The sequence below is a fragment of the Hippopotamus amphibius genome, chromosome 4 (assembly GCF_030028045.1).
Source record: "Hippopotamus amphibius kiboko isolate mHipAmp2 chromosome 4, mHipAmp2.hap2, whole genome shotgun sequence".
Taxonomy (NCBI): domain Eukaryota; kingdom Metazoa; phylum Chordata; class Mammalia; order Artiodactyla; family Hippopotamidae; genus Hippopotamus; species Hippopotamus amphibius.
The window spans coordinates 75,789,305-75,813,731 of NC_080189.1; the positions used below are offsets into that span (position 1 = coordinate 75,789,305).

At 53.8% G+C, this 24,427-nt stretch overlaps 1 protein-coding gene across 3 annotated transcripts in view; it reads left to right on the forward strand.

The window, feature by feature from the left end:
• The window catches only part of TNS3 (tensin 3), a 246,418-nt gene that overhangs the window by 124,978 nt on the left and 97,013 nt on the right, over nt 1-24,427 (forward strand). For all 3 annotated transcript variants that reach the window (XM_057731401.1, XM_057731399.1, XM_057731400.1), the window contains 3 exons: nt 10,210-10,339; nt 10,690-10,755; nt 11,715-11,819. In XM_057731401.1, coding sequence (XP_057587384.1) covers nt 10,210-10,339; nt 10,690-10,755; nt 11,715-11,819 — 301 coding nt within the window. The remainder of the gene's footprint in view (nt 1-10,209; nt 10,340-10,689; nt 10,756-11,714; nt 11,820-24,427) is intronic.

Consider the following 24,427-nt stretch of genomic DNA (forward strand, 5'->3'; position numbering starts at 1 on the left):
GCCCATGCGCTCTAGGGCCTGTGTGCTGCAACAAAGACCCAATGCAGCCAAAAGTAAATAAAAAAAAAAATTAAAAAAAGAAGTCCTATTTCAGCTACTGCTTTTCCCAGGGTTCCCGTTATGTGAGCACAATATGTAGACTTAACATGACCTGGGCCTTCCAGGGGTAGGCGTAGACATAAAAATGTCTATTTATTGTTAGTGGCCTAAGTGGGAGATACAGCTAGCGTATTGCAGCTTGATTTACGATGGAAACCGTGATGTGTCCGGATAGTTTTGATTCTTGGGTATGCTGCTTCTTGGGGGAGATTAGCTGTCCCACCTTTGCCTTTTACCTATCGTGAATATAAAAAATAAGAGAAATTTGTCTGAAATAAGGCAAACCTTTAAGGCACGTGTGTGCTTCCCACGTGCATAGAAAGCTCTCCTGTAATCTATTTGAGGCCTAGGAGGACATCCCGTGACAAGCAGATAAGATGGTTTGCAAGTTGGCTTTTTATTTATTTTGTGTGACTCATCCAGAGTTTTTGAGGATTCTCATTAACTTTTCCTAAAATTCTGGGTTTTGAACACTTTCTTAGTGGTTGGTGAACTCCCACTTTGCCCCACCCTGAATTCTTATGAAGTTCAAGTCACTGAGGTTCACAAAGATCCCGGGCATATTCACAGCTGATACCCCCTTTGCAGCCTCCCCAGGGGCGCCCCTCCACTTCCAGGCGCCAAGGGTCTGTGTCCAGAGAGGGATCTGCAGGCCCAGAAGGTACACAAGGGGGAATAAAAAGCAATAAGACTAACAGCAAAGTGGCTCTATTTCCAAGTCACCATGTCAAGCACTTTAGAATCACGGTCTTCCATCCTCCCAAAGACCTTGAGATGGAAGAGCCGCTATCCCGTTTCATAGGTGCGAAAGCCGAGGTGCAGGGTGGTGGTGATGTTTCTGTGAGCCAATTTGCTCAGCCATGGTGTTGCACTGCCCCGAGGAAGGAGGACTTGGGCCCGGGGTTCTCCTTCCTGGTTCTGCACAGCAGCTTGTGGCCTCATCCCTGTGGTTTGGAGAGAGGGGAGGAACAGAGCAGAGAAGGGATGCCCCCACTCCTGTGCTTCTCTGCCCAGCGTGCAGCCCTGGCTGAGTCTCCTTGGACCTCCTGGGATTGTTGGGCAGAGGGCCGAGCAGTTATTGGGCACCTGCTGTGTGCCGGGCACCGACCAGGGCTTTACCTGGCTGTGGCTTTTCTCTGCTCGCCAGCTCTGTGCTCTGGGTCTAGAATTCCAGCTTTAATAAGGAGGCCAAGAGACCCAGAGAGGCTGTGAGAGGGTGGAGCTGCTGTTGGGACGTGCACCCAGCCGGGCATTGCACTGGTCCGGGAGAGGGTTTGGAGTTGGCATCGCCAGGCTGGGTGCTCGCTGGGGTCCAGGATGAGTAGATGGCTGAGTGCCTTTGCAATGACCGGAGGGAGGTGGCCAGAACACCACGATGTGGAGGGTAACTCCCATGCCTTGTTGTGGGGCTTCCCCTCCCAGAAAGAGCACCTGACTGTGGGCTGGTGGCTGCAGGGTCTTCCTGAGGCAGCAAGAGGTTGCCAGTCCAGAGACCAGCGGAGGGGGGGGGGGGGCATCTACCCCTTCTGCCTGCTCCCCCTCCCTCCTCCTTCCTTCCCTCTGCCTCCTTCTCTCCCTGCCACTGTCTCTTCTCTCCTTCCTTTTGTACTATTAATTTATTTGCCCAGAGGTTCCTTTTTGAACGTTTTGAGCTTTCGGAGTGTCTGAGTTGGGCCGTAGCACAGGAAGGAAGGGAGGGACGGAGGGACATCTTTGTCCTGGAGGAGCCTGGTGGGGGAGGTGGGTATCTCGCAGGAGGGGGATCCAAAGAGCACCGCAGAGTGGGTCCTGATGGCTGAAGCCGGCCGGCTGGGAAGTGCCCTCAGAGCTGGACATGAGGTCCTGGGCTGGGGGTGCAGCAATCCCCAGGCCTCGAGGATGTCCTTGTGGGAGTGAGTTGTCCTGGGAGGTTGAAGCCAGACCGTGCAGGGCTTGGATTTTGCAGTTTTCTTTTGGGAAAAGTGGTGTTACCAAAGTTCTTTTCTGTGCCCTGAAAATGCACTGACTTACCCCTTGAGAGTAACCCTTGTAGGACTGTGACTTAGAGGAGTAGCGAGCATGGGAGGAGAAAGCACATGTGAGTGACGGCAGATTGGGGGCCACAGTCCCGACAGGGGCATCATGCCGCCAGACAGGCCTTGGGTCTCACACCTGGGCTCCCACCAGGTCTATGGCTCAATGGGCCTGGGTGGCCTCAGATGGGTCATTGTCTCAGCTCAAGCTCCCTTCTGCTGCATGAGGACTGTATGCAAGCTTTGTGGGGATGAGATGAACTAGGGCAGCTGGCGGGGGCTTGGCCCGGGGGCAGCCACCACCTCGGCCCCTGGGAGACCCTCCCTCCCTGCATACCCCACCTTCCGTGCCTCACCGCTGCCCTAGGCACACGGTGGCACCGCAGCCAGCGCACCGCCCAAGAGCAAGGTGTCTAAGGAAACATCATGTGCACCTACCTTCAGCTGGAATGCAGGCCGAGCAGGCGGGTGGGTTCGTTCTGAGGGGACCTGGGTGGCCGGTTGCAGTTTGGGTCTTGGTAACTGGGAGGCAGGTCTGGGAATGGGTGGGGTGCAGGCGGGGAGCAGGTGGGTGAAGGAGGTGCTGGCAGATATGCTTGGACTTGGCTCCTGCGAGCTGGTGCGGGCGCGGGTGCCAGGCGCCGTCCCCAGGCCTGCAGCGAGCTTGCTGGAGCTGGTGCTGCTACTGCAGCAGGAAGGCACCAGACTGTGAGTTAGGGACGCTGTTGCCTACATTGTCTGCAGATGAAAGATGGTGCCTCTGGGCACCCAGGGCCACATGAAAGGTGCCTGTCGCCACGTGTACTTGGCCCGTGGCTCTTTTCAGGTGTATTGGTAAGTGGCTTTGATCCAATGGCTAGATGGGACTCGCCTTCCCTGTGCCTTCTTTGCTGCTTCTTTCCAGGAAGTCCCAAAGTGTGATTATTAGGCCCTCCTCAAAAAATTTCATTTCCAACACACACTTGTGACTCTGCTTGGTGCTGGGCAGAGCATTCTGAAGTGCCAGCTACAGGTGAAGGCGTCGGGCCAGCGAGGGTTTGGGGAGACCTCTGGGGATGTGCGAGGCCTGGGTGGGGAGGGGGAAGGGCGGACACCAGTGTGGCCAGGGGGCAGTCAGTCTAGAGCCCTCGGAGTGAGTGGACCCTTCATCTTAACAGCTCTGGGAGCTCATGGCCTGCACGTGGGGTCATCGAGGGAAGGGGGACCCCATAGTCATGGGAGAACAGGGGTGGGGTGCAGCACAGGCCCAAGTGGAAGGAATGGCACGAAGGCTGGCATGGGCCTCAGAGCACATGGGCTGCACCCTTCCTGAGAGCTTCTGGGGAGGGAGCACTGGCCCCTCTCTGCCCAGCAATGAGGCCCCTCCTCCCCCGTGGGCACCCCTGCTGGCCTGCTTTCTTGTCCAGGTTTTAGGAAAGGATAGTGTCCACCCAATCGCCCCTGCCTTCTGCTCTCCTTCCTCCGTCCTCCCCCAACCCCTGTCTCCGGCTGCCTCCTGGGGACCACATCTCCGTGGCCATCTCTGTGGCATTCACTGTCACGTGGGCCCTTTCTCTTTGTGGCGCCTCCTTTTCCCTCAGCTCTGCCTGAAGCCCCTCCTCTCCTGGTCCTCCTCTGGCTCCTGGCGGGTCTCCGTGCTGGTGTCCACTGGGCATCCCCCTCTCTGAGTGCTGCTCCTCTTGGCCCCGTGTCTCTCTTGCTGGGGCCAGGATGCCTCGTCTTCGCTTCTGCCTTCAGTGCTTGGACCTCAGGTTCAGCCCTTGGTGCCCACCAGCCCCCGGAGTCCATTCTGCTGCTTTCTAGGACCGTCCCCACCTGTTCCTCAGACTCGGACGGGAGCTTCCTCCTGGCATCTCCTTGCCCCGTATCTCACCAGTCGTGCAGGTCCTCCAGCCTGAGGTGTCCTGAATCCCCAAGCCCCGCCCCTCGCAGCGGACCCCATGCAGGCACTGCCTTCCACCGCCGTGGCCCAGCATCCTCCCCGTGGTGGGAGGAGGGGGTCCAGGCTCCTGTATGTGGCCTAGGAGCCCCTTGGTTTCCCGGCCTCTCAGCACGTAGTCCCGGAGACCCTGTGTCATCTGTTTTGTCTGCGCACGGCCCCATGGCCCTTTCCTCTGCGTCTTGCCAGCGCCACCCACCCGCATCACCCACGTGAGGCACGACTGGGGCACGTGGCCGTGCCCTCCCTTAGGCCGTGCTTGAGGATCTGTCCTAGATGGGTGCTTCTTCTGCCTCCCTAGTGGATGCCAAGCCCTTGGAGTTGTCCCAGCCTCTCCAAAGCCGGTCACTGTGCTCCTTGGTAGTGGAGGCTCACCCTTGCTGTGAGCCAGGAGGGGGACGCTAGCGCCCCCTCCTTACTGCCCAGAGCCCACTGCCGAGACGGGAGTCGCTGGGCAAGTTCACATCCCAGCAAGAACTGCAAGCTGCCCCTTGCATGTGGGGGCCGCTCGGCTGGATGGGCCCTGAGCGATGCTGGGGGAACTGGAGAGGTCTGGCATTCAGGTGTCCTGTTGCGGTTGGGTCTCTGGAGGGGGGTGTTTTGTGCTGTGAAGGCACCCTCTCTGTGAATTTTTGCTTCCGTTGGAAATGCCAGCAAATAGGAATCTCTTCACAGGAAATGCTTAACTTGATAAAACCAGCCCCTTCCTGCACCTTTATGCATTCTTAACATGGAGTATTTTCAGATTGAGTTATTTGATTTATGTTTCCTGTGTTTACAGTTCATTTTTGTACACTCTGCACTTATTTTTTGCAGTGTTATCAGACGGGAGAAGGATGATGTGGGTTGCAGCTGGAAATGGGTAATTTTCCATCCCACAGGGTAATCTCTCCTAGCACCATGCGTAGAAATGATTACCTAGGAGGTTTCGTTTAGTTATTGATCTCTGAGAAGACTCAAAGTAGCTCTAGCCTCTTCTATTAGTTTCCTAGGGCTGTCATGACCGAGGACCACAGACTGGGAAGCTTAAACAGTAGACATTTCTCACAGTTCTGGAGGCTGGAAATCTGACATGAAGGCATCAGCAGGGCTGGCTCCTCCCGGGGCCTCTGTCCTCAGTGTGTAGGTGGCCATCTTCTTGCTGTGTCCTCGTGTCATCTTCCCTCCTGTTTGTGTGTGTATGTCCTGATCTCCTCTTCTTATAAGGACCCCGGTCAGACTGGATTGGGGCCCATCCCTATGACCTTACTTTACCTGAACCACCTTTAAGAGTTCAACATATGAATTTTGGGGGCACAGAATTCAGCCCATAACACCTGTGTCCATTGAATAAACTCATTCTAGAATAAACCTATTCTAGTAAGGTTAATAGTGAAATTAGGTTCCACTGGTTCTCTGGCACCTTTGGTTTAGACTTGTCACCAGTGTCCGTTCATTCCCTCCTTCATTCCCCATTGCATGTGTCCTGAACCAGGCAGCTTGGTGGATGTGAACATGAGTCACACGCAGGTCCTACTCCCGAGAGTTTAGATTCCAGCTGTTGAGTGAGATGAGCTGGCGGATCACTCCCGTGCAAGGAGAATTTGGTGTGTTTGCGTGTGCACGGAGGTGGGAGTTCACAGGTGGGAGAGGTGATTCCAGTGTGTCCGAGGAGGAGAGACTCTGAGGTGGTGCCGACAGCGCGGCTGGCCTGGAGGACGGGCCCAGGGTGTCCCCACGCTCACATCATAATCTCTGGGGGACACGTTGTGTTGCATGATCTGTGGGCTCCTCCGAACCCCAGGGCTGTTGGTTCGACCTGAAGATGACCTCAGGGATCAATGCAGGGGAGTAGATGGAGGGCAGAGTGTTCCTTGGTGTCGGCAGAGCTTCCTGGGGGTAGCCTGAGCCGTCTCCCCTCCTGCCGTGCAGGTTGGCTCTGGTTCCATGAGTCTTCGAGGCAGGAGAAGTGCCTGGTCTCGGATGAACTGTGGGAGACCCCTGCACTTTGGTTTGCCCTGTCCTTCAGTTTTAGCGAGTAAATCCAGTGGGTGTTGCTTCAGTGGAGAAAACTGTAGACGGAGAAAGTTTCGGGACCTTTTCTGTGTAAAGGGTTCACATATTTAGACATTTTAATTTGTCATCAAGACTCTGGCAATGGCTGTGACCTGGACAGAATCCTAAGTCGCAGGGAAGGCTTTCATAGGTTTCCCACCCGCAGTTGCAGGGGGCTCGGTTGGGCTGGAAGGTGGAAGGTAGCTCCCAGGGAAGGTAGACACCTTGGTCACCATCCTTTGAGATGGCATGTTGTCCTTTGATTTTTTTTCCCTTCTTGATTTTGGTCAATGTCAGCCTTGTACACAGATAAACCTGCCTCTTTCCTTATGAGGGATTCTGAGTTGAGACTGGTTCACAAAGGTAACAGGGGTCCAGTTTACAAGAAGTAAGGCCTTGTCAGCTCTTTGGGTTGGGAACAGTATGTAGGGAAAGTGGAGGGGGCTCCGTCTGTCATTCCTTCGACGTGGGGGCTGGCGGGAGGGCTGTACCTGGTGAGGCCAGGGCACGGCTAGCCTGTCTGCAGGCACCTTCCCACGGCACACCTGATCTGCCCGTCTTTGCGATGTGCTTGCACTGAGGGTCAGATTTTCAAGTCCACCCCAGAACTTCTAAAGGGCAGAACCTCAGGTGTTCAGTAAACACGCTGTTGTCAGGTGGGAGGGCAGATCGTTCACAGCACAGCCGCGTGGTTATGTAACCTCGCTAAGGAATTTGCGTGGGCCCGTCAGGAGCCTGGCCGTGGTCCAGAGCTCTGATGGGCTTGTAAACACTTTCCCATCCACATGCCTTGTCTTGCTGCCTCTGCTTGTGCAGACCCCGTGGCCACTTACATTTTGTCCTTGTGGTTGCAGGGCTCCTTAACCTGGCTCCAGTGACTTTTTTTTATTTTGGCTGTGTTGGGTCTTCGTTGCTGCGTGTGGGCTTTCTCTAGTTGTGGTGAGCAGGGGCTACTCTTCCTTGCGGTGCGCAGGCGTCTCAGTGCGGTGGCTTCTCTTGTTGCGGAGCATGGGCTCTAGGCACATGGGCTTCAGTAGTTACAGCATGTGGGCTCAGTAGTTGTGGCTTGCAGGCTTTAGAGCGCAGGCTCAGTAGTTGTGGGGCACGGGCTTAGTTGCTCAGCAGCATGTGGGATCTTATAGGACCAGGGATTGAACCCGTGTCCCCTGCATTGGCAGACAGATTCTTAACCCCTGCGCGCCAGGGAAGTCCCCCATGGAGTGTTAAGAGCATGATTCTGGTCTCTTGTCACTGATGCTACTAAGATTTATTGACGCAGATGATGAACCACTCCTGGCTCTGCAGCGGGTGCCAGAGGCCCCAGGCGGGGCTCCGGCTGGGTGGGTGCATCCCCTCTCCAGTCGGAGCTGCCAGGGCCCCATGCGAGGGAGACTCCTGCAGTTTTCTGTACCTTCAGGAGACAGCTGTGGTCATTCCTGTCATGGCCAGGAGGACTGGAAGGGGTGGCAGATGCCACTCCAAGCAGTGGGACGTGAAGTCCATGGTGAAAAAACGGGTGGGAGTGTGGGGAGGGCTCAGGTCTCCACCTGTGCCTCTTGTCAGGCGTCCCTGGAAACCCCGCAGGGAGGGCACGAGCACACAGAGCGGGGCTGTTCTGTGGCAGTGGGATACCCTGCCCTTTCTTCCACCCTGAACCCTTGTCCTGTGAAAAGCTAGGCATCTTTAGACACTAGGGTCACGCTGGGCCTGGGGAGCTGCCTGTGCCCCAGGAGGACTGGGAGATGGCAGCCTGGGGAGGGTGAGCCCATCTGGCATCCTTCCTCTGCTCCAGGGCACGTGTGACCTCTGCCTCCTCCCTCCTGGTGCCTGGAGTGGGCTGGCATTCGTGTCTGATGAGTCACGCTCTGTGTGTGTGTGTGTGTGTGTGTGTGTGTGTCGCTGCTGTGATGAGCGATGGTGAGACCAGAGGAGGGGACCCCACGGAGCACCTTGGGGAAGGTGGGGCTGGGCCTGGGGGCTCCTGGTTGGAATGAGCTGCTGTCGGGATCTGGCTACAGGATGAACCTTTTAACTCAGAGCAGGAGAAAGGCTCCCCAGAAAGGGGGCTGTGATTGGGGGGCATTCTGTGCTGCCCTGAGGCTGCATATGCCTCTTTGCCCAGCACCTGTGATACCTCCGTGTATCTGGGGATCTACCTGCCCACAGGTGCCCGGTGCCCACGTGGGGGGGCTGCCGGCTCTGTGTGACATGACCCTGTGGGCTGGCCTGGGGCTGCCCCCCTCAGGGGATGCCAGCTTCTGGAGGCCTTGTTGTGTTATTTTACAGCCTTGGTTCCCCTCAGTATCGACAGAGATTTAAGGGCCCGATGGTGTGCGCCTGAAACTCTCTTTCCTTTTCTCCAGTCTTCTCCCCTTTTCACTCTTACCTCCAAGGTACCAGTGGAAGAAGGTGAAGAGAGGGCGGGTCCATCACCCCGCAGAGGTGGGCACGTCCTCTCCGTGGGGGCCTCTGCTGAGCGGCCAGTGGTCACTGTGGGGCGAGGGGCCTCAGAGGGGTGAGAATGCAGGCAGCACATTCTGGAAGGAAGGCTGAGAGCACAGCCTCTGATGGGGCCCTACTGAGGAGCCAGAGACCCCGGACGAGGTGCTGCTGGAAAGCAAGTTGAAGTTTTCGCATTGCTGCAGAATTCTTGTTGGCTGGTTCCAGATGCCCTGGACGGGGACCTGGAGGCCAGGCCTGAGTCTGGATCCCCACCGGCCGCGTGTGCGCAGGCTGCCTGGAGCCTCCTGCGTAGTGAAGGCTCAGCTCATTGTTTGTCAACGTGAAACACTCCCCTGATGGTCTGTTTACATGTTTTCATTTATTTATCAGGCCGTTTCCTTGTAGATAGCACAAAGGTCAACGGCCTCTGGGTCTGCCCGAAGGGGCACAGTTCCCCACATGCCGGCCGCGGCTCCTTGCGCCTCTATTTTTTCTTTCGCGTGATGGTTTCTCTGGTTAGTGAAGGTGACAGAACGGTCACCTGCATCATTCTCCTGCATCGCTGGTCTGGACCGTACTTGCTGAGGCTGCTTCTCATTGACCTTGCACAGACTATTTGAAGCCCAGCTTTTTCCGAGCAGAGCCTCTTCTGTGAGTGTGGCTGCCCCTGAGGTCCCTGCGCCTCCAGCCTCCCTTCTTCCCGGGCATGTGCGGTGCAGAGTGGCCACCTCCTCTCTGAGTGCCTGAGGGCAGGATTCGGCCTGCTTTTGGCCTTGGACCCCTGGGGACCCTGGAAAGGAGCCTCTGCCCTGCTGTGGGAGGGAGGAAGGGTCCCCTCCCCTGCTGCATGCCACCCAGCTGTGGCCTTCGAGCCCTCCCTGTGGCCGGCGTCATCCACAGACCCCCTCAGGCAGGGAGGCCTCCCTGTAAAGGTGGGAAATGATGCCAGGGGCCCTTCTCCGCCCACCCTTCCCTGCCAAGTGCCAGGAAGGGGTGCTTTCACCCTCCATAATGGCACAGTCACCCCAAAAGCCTGAGCTGCTGCTTCCGGGAACCTCAGGCCAAGGAGCCACAACCCAAGTTCAAATCGCATCCCTGGTGATTCTGGAGACTGGCCTCAAATGGCCATTCAGGATGTCTGGACAACCCAGCAGTGGAATTTAAACTCCAGGGCCTCTCTCCCTTTCCCCTTCCCTCCCTTCTGCCTTCTCCCCATCTCTCTCTCTGAATTATAACATGCAACATAAATATTGAACATAATAGTACACACAGGAAGTGATGACCGCCTTCTTCTCTCATGAGAACAGAAACGCTTTAAGGTGAAACGTGGAGAGTTTCGGTGAGATTAGGAAAAAGAGGCCACAGAATTTCATTCCTTGGATGTCTTCCAGAGTAGAGGTGTGGTCCACCTGAGGACTAAGGACTGTCTTCCAGAGTAGAGGTGTGGTCCACCTGAGGACTAAGGACTGTCCACCTGAGGACTAAGGACTGTGGTCCACCTGTCGGAACAGCACAGATGTCCTGCAGAAGGACCAAAGCCACAGCGATGTCTGCAGCCCATCTCCCGGGTTGGGACGCGCTGGCGGCTGCTCACACTGCCAGCCCCTCCTGGAAGGGAGCTGCCTGTGTACCCGCTTCTGTGTGGGCGCGGGCTCCCCTGAGGACACACCCTCTTTACCCCAGGTGAAGTGCTACCACAAGAAGTACCGCTCGGCCACCCGCGACGTCATTTTCCGCCTGCAGTTTCACACCGGGGCTGTGCAGGGCTGTGGACTTGTGTTTGCAAAGGAGGATTTGGACAATGCCAGCAAAGGTGAGATCCCTGCCCCGGGTCCAGACTGGGTGTTGGGGCAGGGGGCGGGGGAATGGGCCCTCAGTGGGCGACCCCCGGTGGTCTTATGTGTTTCTTTCATTGTTCTCCCCTGCCCCCACCCATAAGTCAGCCTATTGACAAAATTATTACCAGTCTCACAAAAGACTAACAATTGATCCAACAAAGAGAAAACTTCTAGAGAAATGGTGAGACTACTGCTACTTGCTCTGCCACTGGTGCGCTGTTAGAGAGTGGGGGACGGTGTTGTCCTGGTTTGAATGTAAGGACGAAATTCATCCATACTTTGTCTCATTGTCTCCAAATTTGTTGAAATAGGATTTCTTTTTTAGATGATCGTTTTCCTGATAATGGGAAGATTGAGTTAGTTTTCTCAGCCACTCCCGAGAAGATCCAAGGTGGGTAGCATGCAGGATGCTGGGGAGCGGGATGCTGGCCTGGTTGGGTGATGTGTATGCTGGGGTCTCTGTATAGCCTCCTACCTTCACACATGATTGGAAATACTTATAATAAATTAAAAAAAAAATAGGATATTAGTGGGAGGGTGTTGCCTTAGAGACAGTAGGGCCCAGGTGGGTCAGTAGGACCCCAGAGATGGTGTGCTTTGCCCAAGGAAGGGAACCTCAGGACTGGGGCTGTGCCTTGATACCCTGTTTACTTCTCCCCTCAACAAACAACCACGTGTTTTTAAAGACGATTAGAAATACAGTAGACCGCAAATATTTATGTGCAAAATAGACTCTGCTTTCTTCTAAAAATACATTTAAAGAGAAATCAGTCCCTTTATCGTGACAGCATATGGTTCATTTCCATTACCGAGATCCATATTTGTGAAAGTTTTAATGCAGTTTTTAATAGCTGTGGGAAAGAAGCACCCTACTTCTGTGCCCAGCACCATAGATTTAGGCATGAACAGATACATGCAGGGCTGTGGGGTGAGAACCTTCCTGGCATCCTCACAATGATCAGGGTGCCTCGAGCGAGGGCCCTAATCTGCCCTTCCCATCCACCTGCCCTGAGGTCGATCCTCTGGGTGCCTCTGGGTCCTTGACTTAACAAAGCCATCCGGGCGATCCCGTTGTACAGAAACAGTACCCAGAGCCCAGAGCCCCGCACTCGTGGACCGAGGACCACAATGTTCGCCTTTCCTTTCTGCCAAGCAGTTTTCACTATTGTTCAGTTCATCCCAAATAGTGCACAGCAGCTTCGATTACTGGCGGGCTTGTGGGAGAGGGTGCAGATCTGGGTGCTGGGCTTCTGTGCTCAGATCCGCTGCCTCTTCTGCCTCACTGCTAGCAGATGCCCGGAGGTGCTGGCTTCCCTGGGACTAACCCCACCCTTCCCCACTGCCCTGCAGGGTGTGAACATTTGCAGAACGACCACGGGGTGATTGTGGACTTCAACACAGCAGACCCGCTGATCCGCTGGGACTCGTACGAGAATCTGAGTGCAGATGGTGAAGGTGAGTCTGGTTATCTTTTGTCAGTTACCAGAGAAGAGAACCCTGCAAAAGCAGCCTGTTTATGTTTAGATCAGAAATCTCCTTGCAGTCTACTTGGAGGCTGGGAACGCTGCTGTCCAGAACCCATGCTGTTGTGAGCCTGAGGGCACTCGTGAGAATCGGCCTCAGTGAACTGGGTCGGGTTTTGACAAAGCTGTCCTGGGTGACAGCCAATGAGTGAAGTCATCATTTAGAAGCTTCCTCGCCTGAAGCTGTACATTTGCATGTTGCTAACGGCTGTCTTCTGCCTCGCCCTTCCCTGCCCGATTGTGCAAGGGGAATACCTGGTGTCTGAGCACAGCACCGGCCACCTTCCTACTATTGGGAAGCCCCACGGGTGGCTCATTATATTGGTGTCCTGCTTGTGTGGCTGCATCGTTTAATCTGTTTCTGTGAGTCTGTCTCTCCTAAACATATTCTCTGTTTGCCACGGGATATGCAGTTTGGGTCACAAGTCTCATGAAGGAGGAAAGGAATGAAGGGTGGCATCTGCCAGGTTTGTAGAAAGAAGCCACTGAAGGCTGATTTCAAAGAAGAGGGATCAGACTTCTTCCAGGCACTTGAGAACACTGGCCTTTCATCTTTTTCAACCGCCAATTGAGAACAGACCTGATGTGGGAGAGAAAATCAAAACATTTTTGTCCAGTTAGTTTCGACCAGACATTAAATAGCTAAAAGCAAGTGTTGTGGAGGTAACTCCACCAGTGCCCCCTCTTTGTGCATCGCTGGGCTTGCAGGGACTGGCCGGGGATGTCTTCGGTCCACGCCGGGGGGCACGAGGCTCCTCTGCTTGTCCACCTGGAGTGTCTAGGCTCATGTCAGTATTTTTGTGATGCAGACCATCCTGCTGTCGAGAGGTGAAGCCTTTGTCACTGTTGTACTTCAGGCGTGGTCTCTAAACGCCATGTGCGTGTTTCACAGCAAGGGTGGCCCCTATTTGGTGTCATCACCGGACTGCTCCTTTGGAGCACCTGTCAAGCATCTGCACACACCGCTAAGTGCCATTCTCGTGCCTGGTTCATCCACCACACTGCGTTCCATCAGAGGGGTTCCCAGTTGCTCTTGATGTTTTTTCTTAGACCTCTCAAATATCCTTTTTTTTTTTTTCAAAATTGAGGTATAGTTGATGTACAATATTATATAAGTTACAGGTGTACAGCATAGTGATTCACAATCTTTAAAGGTTATGGTCTATTTCTAGTTATTATAGAGTATAGGCTATATTCCCTGTGTTGTACAATATATCCTTGTAGCAATTTATTTTATACATAATGGTTTGTACCTTTCAATTCCCTAACCCTATCTGGCTCCTCCTCAATTGCACTTGATCTTGGTGGAGCTCATGTGGGGTTCCGAGTTCTCACTGTTCATGCGGTTTCCCTCACATGGAAACATTACCCTTCCTGAAGTTGCCTCTTTCTCCCCTGCTCTCCAGGGCTCCTCAGTGAGGCTGACCTGCATTGGTGAGCTCGTTCCTGATGCCCTTAGCTCTCACTTGGAGCTGCAGTCCCTAGCTCAGGTTTCTGGAGGAGGGAGCAACTGGCCCCTGACTCACGCAGAGGCGGGGGCCTTGGCCGGCGGGAAGCGGGGTCTCAGCCATGCTTCCATCCGGGCAAAACTCTGTCCAGGGTTAGGGAAGGTTTGGCAGCAATATGTCTTGGCTAGAAAGTGATGTATTGCAGCCCTCTCTTCTATCTGCACTTCCACCTCTCGTCCCCACTGGTTATAAAGCACACACCCACGGAAGCAGTGACATAAGCTGCGTTTATCTCTGGAAATCCCTGTGGTCCTGGAGCGGACTCTCCACAGCAGCCTGCAGTCAGGGACCTTGACCCCCCTGTTACATCTGCGCGAGGTGTTCTGCTTCCTCTACCAGCAGTGAACTCGTTCACCTGTGGACCAGTGATTCCAAGTGTCCTGTCTTCATTGTGGGGAGTCACTCCTCTGCTCCAGGCTCTGTGGCCCTGGCAGGGCCATGGGGGTCCCGCTGCCCCCTCAGCGCGCGCTGTCTCAAGGAGAGAGAGGCGGGGGGAGGTTGGGGCAGACAGCAGGGCAGCCTGCTGGAGCCTCTCATATGCCATTTAATTTAATCCACATAAGAACCTGTGACACGTTTCAGAGGTAAAGGGGGCCGTTCCCAAGAGAAATTAAAAGCTAGACATTGGTGAGGGGTCCTGGTGGCCTTTCAGGGTTGTATACTGCTGGCGATCAGAGGTGAAGCTGTGTGAGTTGTGTGTTCCAGGTCCTGCAGGACAGAGACTGTGGAAATGGGACTCATGTCTGGGCCTGTTTGACCCCAGTGCAATTTGGTGCAAACTTCATCCTTCCAGCTGAAAACCTGCTGCTCTCTGGGCCAGGGCGAGGCCTGCAGACAGCTTAATCCCCTCCAGGCATTTTGCACAGAAGAGATTTATTTCTAGGGCACTGGGTGGTGAGCTTCTGGACAGATGTGACTGTCTCCCCCAGTGGGCTTGACTGTCTCTGGGCGCTGCCTTCGGGGCCCCAGCTGCGTGGTGGGCCCTCTGCTCGGGGGCCAGGAACTGGAGGTGGGCTGGGTTGGGCAGTCCCCCTCCTGTCGGGTGACAGGATAGGGCAGCGAGAGCTGCCTGTGTAACCTCGTTATGTGCAGTCCCGTGTGAAGATATCTTATTGACGGTATGTTGGTGGTCCATTAACACTGAACTCCTGGCTGACAGCACACGTGATCTACACACGTGTTTTCTCCATCAGGCACCTCATGGTCTCCTGCTCTGAGGAGCGGCACTGCAGCACGATGCTTGGGGGCCACCTTAAATAGAAAAAGCACTAACGAAATGCACACAGATGCAAGAAATGTGGCATTACATAAGCCTGGAGAAGGCCACTCTATGGTGTGGGAGCTGAAAGGAGAAAGCAGGGGTCCCTTTGTTCCACCCTGCTGGGATCCTGAATGTGGGGGACGAGAAACTTCTACCACTCTGTGCATGTCCGTGAGTGACCACGAAAATGTGGTGTGTATCAATTTGAAGGTTACAAGTAAGTAATTCTCAGTGAGCAGGTGAATTTTCAGATATGGAATCCTGAATGATGGGGACCTGCTGTACTTACTGTTTCTGTTCCTTTTGTCCTTCCCACGGGGCTAAGTCCTCTGTGCCCAGGGACCACAACCAGCCTGTCCCAGGGAGGTGTAAAAGTCACAGCTCTGCACCAGCAGCCTGGGTTTGGTTTCCTGCCTCTCTGCCTGTGCTGTGCGACCTTGGACAAGTGACTTGACTTCTCTGTGTGCTCTCCTCCTCCTCTGCACAGTGGGAACAGTGTAGCTCCAGAGCGCTGAGAGGATGGAGTGAAATGATCGCATGAAGTGCTGAGCACATCCTTCAGATGACAGGGTCCGATGAACAGTGTTGTCCCTTCCTCTGAAGCCCAGAGAGTGAAGGAGACCCTGGTCTAACACGAGGTCGGTGAAGGCGTGTGGCATCCTGAGCTGTTGTGGGAGGAGCACGTGTCTGTCTCTCCCTGTGCTGTCAGGCGGCAGCCCAGCATGGCGACACCAAGTGGGGCCTGTGACGCGGGGCTGTCTTGCTCTCGGCGCTGGTGACTTTTCTGTTCCACCCAGAAAACTCTTCTGTTCCCGTCTCTCCTCTCAGTGCTGATGTCGCTCAACGGTGAATGTCGCTGCTGCCACAGCTTCTTGTTGCACAGAGAGCATTGCGCGGGCAGGAGTGCCTGTTCTGCTGTGATGGCTGAGGGGTCCCTGGACTTGGGATGTCATGCCCAGAGGCAGTGTTGACTCCCCGCCGGAGGCCGGGGATCGCAGCCAGCAGAGCCAGGGTGCAGCAGCCCCGCTCCTCTCCCACCAGGCCTGCGGCGCTGGGCCCTCTGTCCTGCTCTTCCTCTCTCGACCAGCCTCGTTCTTGTCTGAAATGGACTATTTTAATTAGATCATCCTAGAACTAGCCTCCAGCTCTGTGAATTCTTTTTTATTCTACATACATTTTCTCTTTTTCATGTGTCTCATATTTCCTTAGGGCCTGCCATGTTTCTGATGCTGTGATGAGCTTGGGGAGAGAAAATAAGCAGGCCTCATGGGGAAGACATATGCGTGTGTGTATTTGTGTATGTATGTGTGCATATATGTGCATGTATATGTGTGTGGGTATATGTGAGTGTATATGTGTGTATATGTGTGTGTATATATATAGTATGTGTATGTATATACATATGTGTGTATATGTGTGTGTGTTTGTGTGTGCGTGCGTACGTATATGCATGTGTGTGTATTTATGTGAGTGTGTGTATATATGGGAGTGTGTATATATGGTGTGTGTATGTGCATGTATATATGTATGTGTGTATATGTGTGTGTATATGTGTGTGTGGGTATGTGCATGTATATGTGTGTGCGTATATATGTGTGTGTACATATATGGGTGTGCATGTGCACATATATACATATGTGTGAATATGTGTGTGCATGTGTATACATATGTGTGTGTATATGTGGATGTGCATGTATATGTGTGTATGTGTATATGTGCATGTGTGTGTGTGCGTGTATGTGTGAGTGTGTATATATGGTGTGTGTATGTGCATGTATAAATGTATGTGTGCACATATGTATTTGTGTGTATATATGTGTGTGTGTGTCTGTGTATTTAATATATGTGGTGTGTATGTGTGTGTTCATGTGTATATATGTGTGTACGTGTGTACATGTGTGTATACGCACCTATCTCTCTACCTCAGCAGTGGCCATAAGACATCCCATGTGCCATGGGTGGAATAGGTACCAGGAATTAGGAGAGTATTGAAGAGAAGCAGCTACTCAGCCTGTGTACTCCAGGGAAATGCAGGAAGAAGATGGCTCTTGCAGGCAGGGGTGCAGGAAGGGGGCATGGGAGAGCCTGAGCGTTCACCTGCTGACCGTTTACCCGCCATGTTGCAGGCGTCCTGGAGGAAGTGGCAGATGCTGGGTGCAGGGAGATGTCAGGGCCTGGATGGGAAGACGACAAGGAAGAGGTTTCTGTTGGCCTTGGACTCGGGTGTGGCTCTGGGTGGGCCGTAGGTGGTTTCCTATTTAGGAGGTAGAGGAATAAGACTCTCCGCCAGATTCAACCCGGGGCAGGGGGGGCAGGGAAGCTTCCAGAACTGCCCACGGTTGGCCGTGAAGCCTTGCTGTGCCCCCTTTCCTCTGTTCCTAGCTTTAACCAGCGAGTGAGTTTCTGGCCACAGGTGGATCCAAGGTTGCATAGACGGGGGCCACTGTCCCCCAGGTTTGGGCTCTGCTACTTCAAGTTGTTATCTTATAAATGCCCTATCGTTCAGACTCGGCCCCTCAGGTGCCCACAGTTGTCCCCGAGCTCCACGGGGGCTGGCTGCAGGAGAGGGGACTCAGATTTCTCGCCACCTTCACCGTGAGATGCAGGCCTCTTACCCTCCCACGCAGAATGCTCTGCAGAGCCCCTGGCAGTTGGGCTGCTGCGGAGGACACGTTGGGTCCAGAAGCAGCTGGCTGCGGGTGTGTGCAGAGTTTGAAGCGCCAGATCTAGTTGTGGCATTTAGGTGTTGCTGTTTTGAAATGGATGTGAAAGCATTTCTCCCCAGAAATTGTTGTTTAGTGTTGAGATTTGGAAAAGTAAAGCAAAGGAAGCTTTGGTGACTTAGCAGAAGCAGGGGCCACTGGAATCTGGCAGATCAGACCTGAGGTCCTGGATCTGCTCTCTGTCCGAGGCCAGGCTCCTCATTGGCAGAACGGGAATGCTGCTGGCTGAGCTTCCAGAACTTAGGGGCTGCCTCATCAGTGTTTGGCCACGGCAACCACTCACCGAATGCTTCTGCTCTGTATCCAGACTGAGAAGCATTTCTTTAGACCTTGTGTCCAGGCAGACTTTTCTAAGCAGTGCTTGCTTTGATGGTTCAGAGCAGAGTAACTGCCTTCACGCAGCCGACGCTGTGCCAAACGCTGATGGCATTTGTCAGTTTAGATGCATGGCGTGGGCATCTTGCTCAGACCTCAGGAAGCACCCTCCTTGTGTTCTCTTGTACCTCCGGTCCCCTGGCCTTGCAGGCCCCCTTCCAAATGTGACCCAGAGTTAATCCTCCCTTGATAAGGGATTTCAGGCAGCAGTTGGCATGGAGGGCAATGGCTTCATCTTATCTGGAATACAAGAGTCTCACCCTCTGTGCTAGGAACCATAAAGACCTTTGGGTGTTAACTTTTTGAAATGGGTTGGATTCTGGCAGAAGAGTAGGTGCGATGTCGGAGGCTGTTAATGAGTCATAACTGGCCCCGAGCTGCCATCTCACTCAGAGTCCATTGCTCTTCTAGCCTAAGTGCTGTCTGAGAAATCAACTCAGAATTCATGTCGTCCTGGACCAGTTTGCATGAATTAGCCCATGTAGTCTCCCAGGGAGGATGGGGAGCATTAAGTAGCATTACCTCACGACAGACAGTGAACAGAGGCACTGAGAGTTTGGCTTGATTTCACCGGGGTCCTTGGCCCCCAACCTGCGCACATCCCTTGGGCTTTGGGATCCACTGCAGGAGTGAGCTTGTCCTGCGCTCTGGGGCACATTCTGGAAGGCAGGTGGCTGTTGACATGCCCGCAGCTCCAGTGTCTCCCTAGACTCCAGCCAAGTGCATGTTTATCCTGCTCTCACTTTCCTCCTGCCCTTTATGCTGGCGTCGGCATCGCTCCTGCCCTTGGATGCTGCACCTGTTTGAGCAGCAGGCACCCAGGGATCCCTGCCGTGCCCTGCATCCCGTCTCTGGAGCACCCTGTCGCTGGCACCCTGCCTTGGGGACCAGCAGCTGAGTTCTGACTACTGGTGGGTTCTCTGAGAGATGAAACTAGAAATGGGACCGACCCCTTGGTCTCTCTAAGACCCCAGGTCACACAACTTCTGCATGAGTGTGAACTCAGAGAGCATGTAAATGAGTTATGGTGAGGGTTTTGTTCCCTGTCCCCTTCTTTAGAAGCTCTCGCAGACCCACCTTTACCAAATTGCATCTCAGTTGAACCCCTCCTGGCTTGCTCCTCCACCTCCCTCCCAGCCTGGACACGTGCATGTTGGCTGCGTGGATTAAGCTCAGATCAAACCTAGTGAATTTCCTTGTGTGTCCTCCATGGGGAGACTTTCTCCATAATAGGCAGGATTGCGGTCTCCCCTGCAGAGGCTGCAGGTGCGTTTCTGCCAAGTCAGGCCTCAGACGTTTTGGCAACGTCACCAATGCAGGAAAGATTACAGACTTTAAGTATTCGACAACCAGAACAAAAGCCTGAGAGAGAAGGAGGCTGAGATGTGCGTGCTTGTGAGAGCCTGCCTCCCCAGCATACGCACGCATCCTCTTCTTCCATCTCTTCCCTTGATGTGGTTGCACTGCCCCCCATGTCTTCAGACTTAGCAGATGTAGGGAGGGGGGCTTTCAGATGGCACATATGTGACTTTATCACACGCTCCCTTTGGAAAGTGCTGCAAATTGGAGCAGACCCAGGGGTCCTCAAGAGGGAAAAGTACCCCATGAATTAAGGGAAAAGGGAGGTGTTTAGTGAAAAGGGGCAGCTGGGAAAACCCTTTATTTTGTCTCTGTAGAGACAGTTATCATGTGCCTATTCCTTTTAAAAAAAAATGGGTCTCTGCCATTTTGTGATGCTCTCTTGGCGATGGTGTTGATCAGACAGTGAGGGTGTTTCTGGGGTCAGATTGTATGTCCTGTAGCTCTAGGAGTCCAAGCAGGCACTGCAGGAGGGGCTGGAGAGGAAGCATGGGCTTCCAGAGGGAAAGCCATTTTGGATGGACGTGAACGTGGCGTGGTGTGGGGCGGGGGGCTGAGTTACCTCTCCTGGCCTTGTGGTGGGCAGCTGCCCCTTGGGCCCAGGGCCAGGTCTGGCCAGGCAACTGTCACCACTTTCTAATTCCAGAACATTTCTATCAGCCCCAAATGAAACCCTGTGCCCAGTTTCACTCCCCAGTCCTCCCTCTCCTGGTCCCAGGTGACCACGTCTTCCTTCTCTGTGAATGTCCCTCGTCTGGACATTTTGCACAAGTGGAATCATGCAGAGTGTGGCTTATTGTGACAGGTGTCTTTCACTTTGCGTGATCATTTGAGGGTTCGTTCCTTTTGTTTCGATACTTCACTCCCTTTTCATGACAGAATAATGTTCCAGAGTGTGGCTGGGCCACATTGTGTTGATCCATTCATCAGCAGGTGGGCATTTGGGTTCTTTCCACCTTTTGGCTATGGTGACTAATGCTGCCACGAACATTCTTGTGCATGTTTTGACCTTAGGCTGTCCCTTTTTAAAAAATAATTAATTAATTAATTAATTTTTTGGGCTGCATCGGGTCTTAGTTGTGGCACAGGGGATCTTTTCATTGAGGTGCGTGTGCGCTGTAGTTGTGGCACGTGAGCTTAGCTGCACCGTGGCATGTGGGATCTTAGTTCCCTGACCAGGGATCCAACCTCGACCCCTGCATTGGAAGGCGGATTCTTAAGCACTGGACCACCAGGGAAGTCCCTTAGGCTGTTCTTATACTGCTGATCTTTTCTACTATTTTGTGAAATTGCTACTTCTTTTAGTCCTAATTGGTTTTCTTTTCTGGATATTTCTCCTGTCTTTATGGATCTTACAGCGGGAATCACACTAAATATTCTGCAGATCTCCTGTCCCACTTTGCCAACTACTCCCAGGAGTATTTGGGATCCCACCAAGTCTTTTCTGTATTAGCTGTGTAACCCCATGCACACAATTCCCCCTCTGTAGAGCTAAAAGGTTTGAGGTCTTTCAAAACCCTGAGCCACAGAGCTCGCTTTTGGCCACACATCAGCAGAGCTTCACAAGACCGCGTTGTTTCAGCCTGAATGGGCTCTGTGTGATGGAAACCCACAGGTGGGAGCAGAGGGAACTTGACAGTGCTTTAGGTGTGAGTATTCAGAGGCTGTCAGCAGCACTACCGCCGAGACCTGAAGGCCACATTGGTGCCAGTAGGTGTGCATTCACGGAGGTTGTCGCAGCTCATTTGTGAAGCCGCCGTCAACATGAAGGAGACCCACCCTGCGCCCCACACGCACGATGGAAAATGAGCCGCATGAAAGGCCAGGATCCTTTTGACACACAACTAGTCATGCAGCTTCGTTCTGTTAGGAATGGAGAAAAGCGACCACTGGCCAGTGTAAGATATTTTTGTCTCTTCCTCATTGTTGGTACCTTATTCTGTTGTTTTTACACACAGTTGTCAGCTTTGGGATGCAAAGGTCTGATTTGAAGACTCTGTCCTGTAGCTAGGAGCCCCAGCCCCTCTGGACATGGCCTTGGCTATAACGAGGCAAGGCCCCATTTGTCTCAGTCCTCAAACCACATCTTTCAGATTTCCGTTTCTAATCTCTTTTCTTTTGATGTGAGTTCTTTGAAGAGAAGTATTATGTGATCAGTTAGTCGCTTCCTTTATTGCAGTGACCGTGTTACTTGCAGTGTGGCCACAGTGATGTCAGTTCCCTGCATAGGAACGAGGGTTGGTCAGGACCCTTTGCCAAGCACCATACTGAGTAGACCTTCTTGCCCCAAAGTGCGTCATGTCCCACAGTAAAAGAGATACTTTCTCCTGAGTGCAGATGTAACCTTGATGGCCATTTTGGGAGGTTGTTGGAGAAATCTGTGCCTGTGACCTGCTGGCTGTGTCCCATCTCAGGCTGCTCGTTGGGAGGTGACATTTGTGAAGGTTCCAGTTGCGCTGTGGGAACCTGAAGGCATTGGAACGACTTTGCTTGTTTGCTCTGGTGTGTTACGGTCATTTAAGACTCAGCACGTGTGGCTGTGCTGTGAACAGTATGCTGTCAAAGCAGAGGGGTAAACCGTTGGCTGAATCCCACCTAAGCTGTGCGTAAAGAAGCCTGAGGTACAAAGGTGCTGCTGGGCAGAACGTGGAGGTCTGGGTGTGCAAGGAAACCCTGAAAGATAGGCTGTGTGCAGTCAACACTGACGGTGAACGTGGCCACGCTGAGCATGAAAGAGATACACAGCCCCAGGACGTGGAGGATGTAAGCAAAGACTTCCCGGCTGATATGCTGAAGAACGCAAAGGATGCTGAAACTGTGGTGTGTAAACCGAAGCAGGTTGGTGCTGGCTCCACACGTCAGCTTGTCAGCTGGGAAGGCTTGGAAGGGAACACAGATCTGGCTGGGTGGCTCTTGGGCAGAAGCCTTTTCCCCGCCTCCTCAGCTTCCAAGGTTCAAATTTCACTAAACCCGATTGTTGGAAACCCCACCCTCGTGTTTACCTTGCACGGGCCTTTTTTTTTTTTGGTGGAACCAAAGTCCCTTACTTAGCTAACAAGATCTTCCACCTTCTGTACTGCCTGGAGAGGAAGGCTGGGTCCCTGTCGGGGAGACATGCCCCCATCCCGGGATGCTGCATTCTGGGGTTGAAGGCTTTCTTCAGGGTCCAACAGATGTGGGCTGAATAAGCTCTAGGGCTGTTTGGAAGGAAGGTAAGCGGGGCGCGCATGTGTGTGTGTGTGTGTGTGTGTGTGTACACGCGGGCGTGCGTGCACACGGCTTCTGCTAGGGTGCAAAGACCTGTACCTGAGACCAGAGACTTGCCAGCCAGAAAAAGTACCAGAGGGATAGGATGGCACTCCCGGGAGGGGAGGGGGTGTCCAGTGGTAAGTAATGAGTTGAACAGCAGTTTTAACCTGGCAGGAAGGAAAGCCAGGCAGGCCGCCGGGAAGACTGTTTGTTTCCAGGTTGGAGGAGTCCTAGTTGCTTCTGTCCTTGGAGAGTCAGTGATAGTTTGAAATGGGGTTTATGTGCAGAAGTTTGTGACCGGCTCTGTGGCTGGCTGGCCCAGGTGGCTTCTGAGTGGGCCACAGAACCGCCTGTTTTCCTGGCCTGCTGGGGCTCAGGTGTGTTTCCACAATTAGGAGTGCCCGGAAGGGAATTGGGTACTGAGATAAGTGCCCTCGACAGGACGGCGCGAGCTGCGGTGTTGGTTGGACAGGAGGGGGGCCCCCTTGGGAGTCCTGCTTGTATTTGTGTGGGCTGTCTGGGGCACAGTCACCATGGCCGGGACACGCCTGCCACAGCCCCACTGTGAAACCCAGCGCTCCTTTATAGCAGCATTCCGGGCCTCGCTCACGGGACCGCCAGGAGCGCTTGGAATCTGTGTGACTCCAGCTTCCCAGACCCTGGGCCCTGCCACTGGCGTGTCCTTCCCGGAAAGTTGTGTGCCTTCCTGGCTGGAATGACCCACTCCCACTCTCACTGTTTTTTTCCAAAAATTTACAGCCTACCTAGCTCAGTTTTAGAAAACATTTACCCAGAACTCGACTTGGCTCCAAAAGGAGCAATTTCCATCTGCCCTCCCCTTGGCAGGCCAGGTGCCGCCTTCCTGCTTTGGGCGCCTCCCCGCCTGGCATTCAGGGGCTCCGTTTGGGTATGGGAGTTTGGGCGGGCATTTGCTCTCAAGGTGTGAGATGGCATGTCCAGAGAAGCTGAGTGCTACGTGGAGTTATTTCTGGAACTTGGCTTGAGGAGGGGCTTGGGCCAGGTTTCACACCCCTGGGGTTCCTAGTAGCTCATCACTGTCTTCTGTCTTTTGTTTAAGGGAAAAGGGCGCATATCACCACACCCATGACATATTAGTCACCCATCTGTGCTGTTGTAGACTAAAGGTAATATTCTCAAAGGCCCCAGTGTGGTCATCCTTTCTTAGCTCTCAATTTTTTTGGAGTAGGAGCTAATTCAGTACAAACACAGGGGAGTCTATAATTAGCACAGAGGCAGAACCCTATTGCAATAAAATAAAAGCAAGCCTCATTTCCTGAGAGGTTATAAAGGCTACAGTTATAAATGTCCAAGTGGAAAAAGAGAGATCTCAGCGTGAGTGACTTGGTGAGATGACAAGAACTCCCCTGAGAGGGACACCGGCCACACCTGGGTGTTTCTCCTGACTGTGAAGGTCCTGCAACCCCCACGGGCCCCCGAGGGAAGAGGCACCCTGGGACACTTCCAAACCACCTGCAGCTCCCTACCTGGCCAGAGGATGTGGAGGGTCACCAGCCCCGCTCAACCCAGCCTCCTGCTCTGGGCGCATCCCCCTTGCAGCTGCCTTGCTCTGCGGCGGCCCTCCCCATGCCTCAGAAACTGGAACGCTGGGTTCCCCCTCTGCCTGCACACCACACAGCAGGCACCCAGATGCCCGCCTGCTTCTAGACGTCCTGCAGTGCTGGGCCAGTGCTCCAGGGCTCATTCTCAAAACTGAAAGCTGGGCAGTTTGTCACTGGTTCCACAGCTGGGCAGACAGAGCCGATGCAGCAGGTCTGGGAGAAATGGAATGGTCTCTAACTGCTAGGATGAGGGCCCCGAGCTGTGCAGAGGTAAGGAAGGCCCCTGGGTGTGCTTTGGGAGATACGCTAATGTGGCTGTCATCCTGCTGCTGAGCCCTGCGGAGTGGGGCACGGCCCGCACGGCCGCCCGGGTTCAGCAGAGGCGAGTTTGTGGCGAGCCCGCCGAGACGATGCAGAGGCCCTAGGTGTGTTGCTCAGCCAACTTACTGCTGCTGCTTTTGTCCTCATGGTTTTCAGTCCCGGAG